The 10,768-nt window shown below is 36.6% G+C and overlaps 1 protein-coding gene across 3 annotated transcripts; it reads right to left on the reverse strand.

The window, feature by feature from the left end:
* Nucleotides 1–1,588: 1,588 nt before the first annotated feature.
* On the reverse strand, nucleotides 1,589–10,626 carry TRFL8 (TRF-like 8). 3 transcript variants are annotated; one of them, XM_022288045.2, is made up of 9 exons: nucleotides 10,443–10,626; nucleotides 9,187–9,294; nucleotides 7,778–7,934; nucleotides 7,384–7,436; nucleotides 4,204–4,276; nucleotides 3,397–4,031; nucleotides 2,243–2,467; nucleotides 2,111–2,170; nucleotides 1,589–1,954 (listed from the first exon to the last, which is right to left on the reverse strand). In XM_022288045.2, the coding sequence occupies exons 2-9, from the start codon at nucleotides 9,238–9,240 to the stop codon at nucleotides 1,763–1,765; spliced, it is 1,449 nt and encodes a 482-aa protein (XP_022143737.1). In that variant the 5' UTR covers nucleotides 9,241–9,294; nucleotides 10,443–10,626; the 3' UTR covers nucleotides 1,589–1,762. The 3 variants fall into 3 exon arrangements, with proteins under 3 accessions (XP_022143737.1, XP_022143738.1, XP_022143739.1); XM_022288046.2 differs by having other exon boundaries at nucleotides 2,111–2,167; nucleotides 10,443–10,620; XM_022288047.2 differs by lacking the exons at nucleotides 7,384–7,436; nucleotides 9,187–9,294 and having other exon boundaries at nucleotides 10,443–10,625.
* Nucleotides 10,627–10,768: the final 142 nt, after the last annotated feature.

Raw genomic sequence — 10,768 nt, forward strand, 5'->3', positions numbered from 1 at the left:
AACTCAGACAGGAAACATTATGCCTAATTGAACTTTCGGTCTTTGTAATCATTTCCATTACGAAGGTGGAACTTCCCTATTGAGGCTGCTAAATTGGACCAAGAACTCCATTTTGACCATCATAATTAGAAAATTAAATAACGAGCATTGGTCTTACGAGACAAACATATTTTATATCTTGTCTAATCTTCTGGTTGAGACTCCATAATTAATTTTCAACACAAACTTTCAATTGTAAAACCACTAGGGTATTTTTTAAGCATCAAATCTAAGATTTAGGCTATTGTTCTATAAATGCAGAAACCTTATTTCGGATATATCCAAGCGTCAAAACTTAAAACCCTAGAATGAAGGTCCTGGTGCTAATATTGTCAATGATGTATTGAGCTACACTCGCTCGGCGACATCAAGAAGGATTCCTTTGGGTGGACATTATGGACAAGGGAACCAACATTCCATCAAGCAAGCACAAACAGCGGAAGAAAATAACAGCAGAAAGAGCAATTTCAAGCCCCCAGTGAGTGGCATTAGCAACCATCACTCATTGCCTAGAGAGTACTTCAGTGGAAAGGGTGGGGCTTCGCAAGGAAATAACAGCAACAATGACAATGATGGAAGTGGGTAACTGATGGGAATCCAAAAGACCAATTATAAAGAAATTCGATATAGCATATCAGAAAGATCCTAGTTCCGTTTGTCCTAGCTTTTGATGTTCTATGTTCCAAGGAGTAGGCAGGCGATGAGGGGGTAATAGAAAGAGCGCTGTAATGCTGTAATTATACCTTCTGTCTCGAATATCCAAAGGACTAAATAATGGTCTGATAGAACCTCCAAATATATTGAAGGATAAAAGATAAACGAACTACAATACCTACCAAGTATTAGAGGTACTTGGACCCTCCCCTCTTGAGATATCACTCAAGCCTTAAGCATACTCACTAATTGGATACCTTCCTTCTTACCTCCTCACTATATTTATAATACTATCTCTAACAACTTCCCTATCTAATTACTAAGGTACCTTCAATACCCTAATAATATCCCTAATTACCCCTAAGGTCATTCCTATCATGGTCATCCCTTATAGTGTATACATGGGTCTATGTGTGCATGTATTTCCGAGAGAGATGACTACTAATAAGATATTAATGCCAAATGATATGCAATCTAAAACTAAATCTCGATAAGAAATTACCTTGAGAAAAGAATAAATATGTTGATTGAGACGAGAGAAAATCTATCGTTGCAAAAGAATACTAGTAGGCGTCAATTTGCAAAAGATTGAATCGTAAACTTACCTCTCCCATGAGTAATAATTAGTAGAGGCAAACACCAGCAAGCATGAAGATATTCGCTCAAGCATTCCTTTCTCAAGGTGCATGTTGGTTTCTCCTCCATCCGAGTGACTGGATATAACGCCAATATGGCTTCCTTTCCTAACTGCACCAGAATCCGAGAACCTCTATAGCTTAGCTTCTCTCAAGAATTAACAATTGGTATTAGGAAATGTATGACCCAAAATATGATTTATATCAAAAGTGCAGCTTAAGGAAAGACAAGGGAAGGGAAGAGATGATATCAGAAGACCTCAGTTAATATAGCTCCGTGGATTTTGTAATGGAAGATTTTCTTCCCAGTTTCAAGTGCATCATGGTTACAAAACGGATCAAAACAAAAACTCAAACTTTTTTTACAACTAATTGTAAGTCTTTTTCAGACTTCCACTTTACTGGAAAGGCATTTCTACTGCTCCAAAAGTAGATCAGTCATACTTCTTCCGCCCCCAATTGAATGACAAAGAGTTACTTTCAATAAGATGCATGGGAGATGTAGTTGCTTTGACTGATTTTGGACTGCGCTCCTTTGGATATGGATAAATATTGGCCAGTTCATAGACACGTTGGAGCAGGGACTTGGGCAGTGGACGCGAGGCATGTGATTGCTTCCGTTCGATCTGTACATTGAAACAAAATCATTACCAAAAATTAGTTATGGAATATAAATTCTCACACATAATGACAAGATTTATTGGAACAAGGAAAAAAACTAAATCATGAAAAATAATCCGCAATTCACAAGAGAGGTGGAGCATAAAAGTTATAAGGCTTACCCCTGTTCTGTTCTGTATGTTAACACAGCTAGCTCTCAGAAGATTTCGCCATTTGTCCTGCTGGGTGAACAAGATAATTAAAATTCAATGGACAGATATAATAGTTAATGAGGATAGTGCATAGATAAATACCCTGAGATCTATAGGCGTGCGATAAGGAGAAGTTGCAAATAGGTGCTTCTTTATATGAGTCCAGCGGCCAGTTCCATATTCAGCAATTCCATCAACTAATCTCATTACTTCAGTAAGGGTCCACATCTTCTGATGCTTCCGCCTATCATGCTTTTTACATCTTTTAGCAGATGAATAAACAATTTTACATTCAGTTGCAGAAGATTCCTCTTCTGATAGAAATCCCTGTAATGTAGAATGAGAGAACTTATAATTCTGAACTAGAGCAGAATTGGTTGCTGTGTATTTGGGGTATCAAGCACATACATACAAATGAAAGAAAGAAATACAAACAAAGAATTGGGAGGGGAAGAAAACAACTGAATTATTACAGAAAAAAATAAGGATGGAGCGGAAGGGAGGGAATCGTAGAAGTCCAAAAAGTAAAAACTGCACATCTGAATAATGTATTTCACCAATCAAAGTGAATCGGGGGGTCTGCAATGCCCCAGATATAAACAAAATAGTCAAAGCCTCATAAATAACCACAAGTCCCAAAAGCTTCAACTCCTACGATGAAATGGCTAATCATTTATTTCTCAACACACCCCCACATTCGAGGTCAGACTATTTATGAATAGATTGAAACTGATACATCCCTAACTTTTGAACTTCAAATCTCCTACTCTAATATCATGTTAATTACAACAAAATACTAATCCCAAGGATGAATATTATCATCTGAATTATTTCTTAAAAGGAACCAATCAAAGATATGCAGACATATAGAACAATTTGATGAATTTACTATTCAAAAAGAAAACAATATGATGGATGTAGAACTTATGCAATATATGGAGATGAGTGAAGCTGTACAGAACTTTGCAAGAAACAGCAGCAAAAGTGTCAACACAACACTTTTCCATATGCAAACCCCTCACACATGTAGATAGACAAAATTTTTAGCTCTTTCTTTCCGAAAAGATATAAAAAGCGTCATGCATAGCTCCATTAAAGTGGTTTCAGCCTTGAATCAATCTAGAAAGACTTACTTACCGCCAGATGAACCATTAAAGAAAGAAACACATCAATAAATAATGCAAATAAGACAAATAAATCTCAATGATATTTATACTGGCAGGATGAACAGATATCAAGAGAGAGAACTCTCGTACTGAAACTGGTACATGCTTCTTTGGAAGTCTTCTTTGGGATCGAGACTGCACTGGAATAGAAGTACCACAATGTGATTCCCCTCCAGGCGTCAACATTTGTACCTTATGTCTAATATGATTAGATTCTTCAATAGACGTGACTTTCACGTATTTATCTTTTGTTGGAGGCTTTCTCTTTCCCTTGTGACTTTCAGACTTCGAATCTGCAAATTCTTCAATGTATCTTCGAGTAGGCTTACGCAACCTCCTATCCCTTGAACAAATGGCAAGCTTGCTTGCCTCAATATTACCCTTTACATTTTCATCGGATAAACCACCATTTTCTAGACACCTTTCATTAGTATCAAACTTATGGATATTTATATTATCAAGTATCGTACTGCAGATGCTGCCGTCAAGTGGTGTTTCACACCTACCTTTGGTCCTCAGACCAGCGCACAACTCGTGAGTTAAACCCCTGTCAACAGGTGTTGTATTATTGGATTCAGCCTCTCTGACCATTGCTGCTGATAATTCTGATATTTCAAAAGCTTCAGTATCATTCCTGCTTGATCCCTGAGACTTACTCTCTGAACTTAAGTTTCCCAATTGTAATCCCCTATTTCGTCTGAAAGAATTTTCAGCGACTTCTGTATCTGTGCTTTAAGAATAAATAGTTAAAGATAAAGAAAAAAAAAAAGGATAAAGAAAAAAAAAAGAGGGGGAAACATAGGCTTGAGACTACTGACTACATATGAAATTTCTTAACTAATAACAACACAAGACCAGCAAAACACTATATATATATGATGAGAAGATAAACATCACATGTGTTTGGTAGATTGTTTGTTGCATGGAATTCCTCTACTTCATTGTCATCAGCCAGAAGTTGATCAAGATCCTACAAAATTCCATTTCACCTCAATCAATTAAAAAAAGAAAGCTGAATCTGATTCTGAATTATGAAACATTCAAGTTTTGTTCGTTTTTTGCTTTTCTTTTCCTTCCTAGATGAGAAACCAAAAGGGTTCATTAAGGAGGTACAAAAAAGGGGTGATAAAACACCCATGGAACCAGGGGTTTTACATAAAAGGATCCCAATTGGCATAGATCAAACAAATGTCATACTAACAAAAAGCCTTGGACAAAGAACACCACAAAAAGTAAAGAATCTAACTAAATTCTGAAAAAAATCCAAGGGAATGTGGGAATTCTGGAAATTTTTCTTATTCCTCCTCTCAAACCAGTGTCTCCAAATAAGAGTTTTAACGGCATTAATCCAAGTTTAGCCTTTCCCCTCAATGGATGTCCACAAAAGAGTTGAGCTGAACCACAGACATCTTGGAGCTCATTATAAAACACTAGGAAATACCAAAAAGGCATGTAGGGGAGTGATTTTCGCATAGCCCCGTCATGTTTACCATTGTCAAAATCATGTTTAGCAAAGGTGTTAAAATGATTTTGGGAAAATCAAAACTACCTATTTGTAGTAGATTGGTCGGTGATTTTGTGAAAATTGATTAACTGGAGATCATATTGGAAAATGAATATAAAGAATACCCTTTTATTTCACCCCATTTCTACCCTAATTCTGGGAAACGTTAAATTCTCCTAAAATTGTCCCCCTCTCTAACTTTCTCATAAAATGTTTTGCCCTATATGTTATTTCTATTTGAAATTTTGGTTCCTCTCTCTTTCTTACTTTTTCCTCTCCAAAAGTTCTCTCACACTTGAAATTTTATATTCTCTCTCTCAAATTTTTTCCTTTTCTCCAACCCTGCTTTCTCCACAAAATTTTTCTCTTAATTTTTTCTCACTCTAAAACTTGTGCCTATCTCTCAACTTTTTTTTTTCACTCTTTCTAACTTCTTTTCTCTCTAATTTGTCCCTCTTTCTAACCTTTTTTTTCTCTCCAAAATTTGTCCCTCTTTAAAAATAACCTTTTTGTGCCTCCAAGTTATTGGTTCCCTTCCACAAAAAATCTTGATTTTCTTCTTCAAGCTAGCAGCCACTTTGAACAAGATTTTAAACACAAAAAGAATGATGATACTGGAGAAAACAATATTAGCGAGGGTTAGTCTACCCCCTTCTAAAAGTACCATACTCCTACACTTTTGCAGCTTATAAAAGATTCTTTATTCCACTAGGCCCGCCCCAGACCTGCTGGGTTGGGTGGCCGGGTTAGCACCCCTCATCTTGTTCTCCCTACGCAGGTAACACCCTACTCCTCGTATAAAAATATGCCCAAGCAAACCAGAATCCAATTTCCTTGGGAACCCGCATAACTGAGCTTACTCCTCAACACTAAACATCAACATTAGTGGTTGCAATGATAGATTGAGAAATTTACTTGGTGACCAGAGACTAGTTCAAAGAGGGAGACCACCTTTAAGATGATTAATGTGATATGAATCCAATCCTTTCCAGTAATTAGGCCTCTAGAACACCATTTAGTAATCAAGTCCAAATTGCTTGAAATTCTGCCACAGGTGCATGGGATCACCTTTTATAAAGCCTCTAGAGGCTCTAAACAGATCTCTAGGCTTCCCATCAATGAAAATGCGACCATGAACCAGAGAAATCTATTTGGGGGTCAAAACCTTTCTTTGTAAGAGCTCGCAAAATAAAATCACAATGAACCATATCATAACCTTTTGCAAAGTAGATATTCACAGAATCCAATCCACCCTTTTTCTTCCTCCGTAATCATCTACACTTTCATTGGCCAAAATAATGGCTAATTTATTAGAAGCAATGGTGCATTGAAGGAGCTCTCTCTTTCAACCTGGCAGCAAGAACCATGGAGATAATTTTGTAGAGGATAACAACAAAACTGATGGGTAGACGGAGGCTCTCAACTTCTTGGGGAGTTGACCTAGGTCTCAAAGGCACGTTAATGCACAAATCAAGAATACCATTTTCAAGGAAGTCCCAAAACACCTTAAGAAGATAACCAATGATGTTCCAACGCCTTTTTTAAAAGCCCAGAAGAAGGCTAGGGCTTCACAAGAACCACCACTACCTTCTTTTTTTTTTTTTTTAGCAGTTTACAAAAGCCAACACCATCAGTAGCCACTTTGATCTTGTCAACGGTAAAAGGTCTTCCAGAAAGCAGCCTGTCTTCCACTGAGATAGATCTGCAATCAAAATCATCAAAAGAGCAAAGAGGAGAAACTCATTTGGGATTTAAAGAAATCAGTGATTTAAGCTTCAATATCCTCTTCACTGATAAGACTGCAGACATCCTTACTCTCAATTTCAATATCAATCACCATCTCCTACTAGCTTTAACAAGTAGATGAAAAGAACCAGAGCTTTCATCTCCTTGAAGTAACCACTTAAATTCATGTTGTCAAGCAAAGAAGACAAACTATTTTAGGTAGGATTCATAGGCAAAATAACTTGCCCATAGGGTTGAAGAAGAGAGAAATTAGTCTAAGGGTATCTTTTCCAGGCAACATACTCCTTATTCACACTAAGACACTGCCTCCTTATTCACACTAAGAAACAACTATTTAGCACACCACCATCTATATTTCCCCTACTTTGAACCTCAAAGGTTGAACGTTACCTTACCATATCTAGTTAACTAGGAGGACTCGCAGATCCTTGAAAGAGGAAAGCATCCTCGTTTTCAAAGGAGGAAAGCTTTTTTTATTATTCAAGTAGAAAGTATGGGCCCATCTCCTGTATTTTTAAGTAGACTCACCTTTCTTGATAGGAAAGAGATTGGTTTAACATGTCTGGAACTTTGTCCTTTGTTGAGCAATAATTGGGTTTAAAGAGTACTAGTGGGAAGAGGAAGTTAGATCTGAGGCATCCCGTTGGGATTAGAAATGGGCTTTTGAATGATTAAAAACCAAAAATAAATGGTCCAAACACATCATTATCCCTTCTTAATAGCAAATTAGCAACACAACGTAATGCAATACATCTCTTTGCATTAAAGGACATGATTAAATGATCAGTTGGCATGACATGAAAATATCATTAAAGATAGAAGCATACTTCAAATTTAAGTTCATGTTCGCCTGCCTGCTTGCTATTAGAATCCAATCCACCTTATAGATAATAAAAGAAATTAACCAGTATTAGATCACTTACTGATGTAGATAAAATTCTTGTAAAATAAAATTGAAGGGTCTAAGCAGTATGTGTTGAACTTGATAGTCAATATCACCTTTTTGGATTTCTCCACCATACAAGGAAAAGGTTTCCAACATATATTCACATCACACCAATTTAGATCCTATTTATACATTTAAACTTATCGGGAAAATAGGATAAGACAACAGTTTACCAACAAATGTTAAAAGCCAGAGAAAATTGATGGAGGAAGCCCAAGGAATAGAGTGCAAATTAGCACCACTAAAAGCATCAGGAAGGGATCATAAGAAATCACCACGATTTGTTTGTATCCCATAGTCAAAGTCACAGGAGAAATCTTGAGCTCTCAAGCAATCTCCTAAAACATGGTTGCTTTTGGGCTCCACAAGTAAATGCTCAACCTCATTTGGTTCATTTAATGGTGCAGGAAGAAAAGATCCATCCACCTTTACCTATGAAGAAAAAATAGAAAATTGGCACAAGTCAGAAAGATAATATCCAGGAAGAAGAATCAGGTTTCAATTATGATCATGCAGAGAAGCATCACCCCAATATTAAAAAATGAAAGGTAAAGAGCAATTTAGAGAGGAGATGTGGGCTAAAAGAACCACTACTCTGATAGGAATCAAAAATTGAAAAGAAAGCTAACAGAAAATAGTACGCAAAAAAAGAAGGAAAATAGTTTTCCAAACACTCTGAGAGCCCAGACTCTCTCTCTCTTTTTTTTTTTTTTTTGATAAGAAACAAACATCATATATTCAACCACAAAAACAAAGAAACAGCCTAAAGGCAGAGGGTCGAAGGAACCCTCCCCAAAGAACTAAACAATCACAGCTTTCCAATCACGTATAATCATTTGAAGACTATTGTTACAAAAAACCTTCTTATGGATTGTAGCTCATCAAGAAGTCGTATGTTGTATATTCACACAAAAAAAAAATCTACCAAGGACTTCTTATCTTCGAAAGGTCTATTGTTTCTTTCTTTCCAAAGGAACCAAATCAAGGCTCTCCCTGCACAATTCCAGAGAGTGAACACTTCACCCTTTAAGGGCTACTCCCCCAAATCCTTTTGAGATAAAATCACCTATCTTTTTAGGAGGACAAAAATCACCTATCTTTCTATGAGGACAAAAGGACACACACAACAGGGATGCAATATGAGACCAAGCAGTAAATGCGAACGGACAATGAATAAAGAGATGATCCACCGACTTGAAATATAAATGAAAATCAATACAGAATAGTATTGATATTAAGAAGAAAAATTACAAGTTTTTCAAGCACTTCAATCACTCTCCTACAAACTATTTCCAGAAATCTCAAACGTCTAACTTTCTCTATTTATGACCACCTCCCACTAACCCAACTCCTTGCTAAATATTCTATGGCATATTAAATGAAAAATTAATAGAATTGATATTGGGGAAAATTTTTGAGGACCTACAAAGGTGCCGATACAATCGTGTTATCAAAGTTTTGATGTTTACACAATATTAACGTACAGATACAATGGCACCATACATTATATTTGTCCTCTATCATTCAAAAAAACTCAAACGATGTAGACTCAAATCATGGAGAAGCATTTACGTGTATCAATGTTGGAAGGATGAGGCAAGCAATATAAGATATGCATTCGAGGTATTTAATGAATAACATTTTAAAGGTAAAAGCAATTTTCTGATAATGAAAAATTTCTCACCCAGTGAGATTTCATATTTGTGAACTTCTGGCAGAAATGCACTTCTTGATCCATAATTAGGTATACTTTTAAGCTCAATCCTACGTTTCCTGATATGAATTAGTAGCTCTAGCACAACAAGAGAAGGAGAAAAGCCATATTAACATTATTATTGTTGTGAACGAGCATAAACTACAAGGATAAAACACTTCATTGAAATCTTCTACTTTCTTGTCTGAATTTTTCATGACAAGATACCTTCATAAATTTTAAGTTGAATAAAAAGGCACTTCAAGTTGGTTTCTTTCAGAATCATGTATCAAAATGTCGATTCGAAGAAGTTTCTCATCTTTTGGATCAAAATTTCAGGTATGCCATTTAGAGATGTATACGTGCACAACAAAATCACTAGTTACTATTCATAACAAATAAAATGAACAACAATTTACACAACTACCAGTCCCACCACATGAGTAGAGCTATGATCTTCCTAAGTTCTTTTAGGTAACTACTGGACCTACTCCTCCACTTAAATGCCCATGCTTTCACAATTACTACACAAAATATGTTGACCCACAACATGCAATTTTACCTATTTAGTAATTGAATTCAAAAAGGCTGACATTCTCGAGAATTTAAAATGTACCAACTTGTTATACTAAATCCAATGAGGTCAGCAACTACAAAATGGAGTAACATAATTAAATAAATAAATAAATAACTCTACTTTTTTATAGTCAGTAAGTATTACTTTCATCCGCTAAATATTATAATATACTTATATCCTAATTTCTCCATTAGTTGCGTAACCTTCAAATAGTCACGCAATTCAACAGAATATCACAACAGGAAGTAAAGATTGACCAAATTTCACAGAAGATACACAAAGAAGATTCCCGAAAAACAATTGAATGCAGAAAGGAAAACGATAAAGTTCAGAGTTCTGAAGCAAGGACAATGAAAAATATAGAGTGTGGAAGTAAAAACGGAATGACGGGCAGCAGGCGAAATGCAAAAAGATAACCAGCACGGTCAATATAACGCACTAGAGAGGGGAAACAGAACGAAAAGGAAGGAAGTACGATCCTCAGTTTCCTTCCTCACCACGGTAACCAAAAAAATAGTAAACTAAAAGTTGATTCCCAAGAACCCCACCCCGTGCCATCAAGTCCACTGACTCAAAACCATCAATCAGTGAGCTCGAAGAATCTAAAGCAGACAGTACCAGCCACAGAAACAGAAACAAATTCGAAATTCGCAGCAGAGAAGGGGAGTACCAGCGAGGAAGCTGAAGATCCGAGCTTAGCTTGGAGAGAAGATGGATAAACCAGTGAGCGGCGTCAGAGGTCCGAAACCGGACAGTAGAAATAAAAGCGCCAAATTAAGCGACGACAATTCGGAAGGGAAGTGAATTTATGCGGCGTTTTTTTTGCTCGACGGAATCCAAGACGTTTTCTGCTCTCTTTTCTATTCTTCAACTTAATGTGCGTCTGAATTCCGCGGCGAGTACAGGTGGATTTCGTTAGCGCTTGTACTGATTGACTTTGTCCGTGGCGTTACTCTTTTGACGGCGTTGGGACATTTCGCGGCTTAACTGATAACT

This window comes from Momordica charantia, assembly GCF_013281855.1.
Source record: "Momordica charantia cultivar OHB3-1 chromosome 1 unlocalized genomic scaffold, Mcharantia_2.0 BLBB01000001.1, whole genome shotgun sequence".
Classification (NCBI taxonomy): domain Eukaryota; kingdom Viridiplantae; phylum Streptophyta; class Magnoliopsida; order Cucurbitales; family Cucurbitaceae; genus Momordica; species Momordica charantia.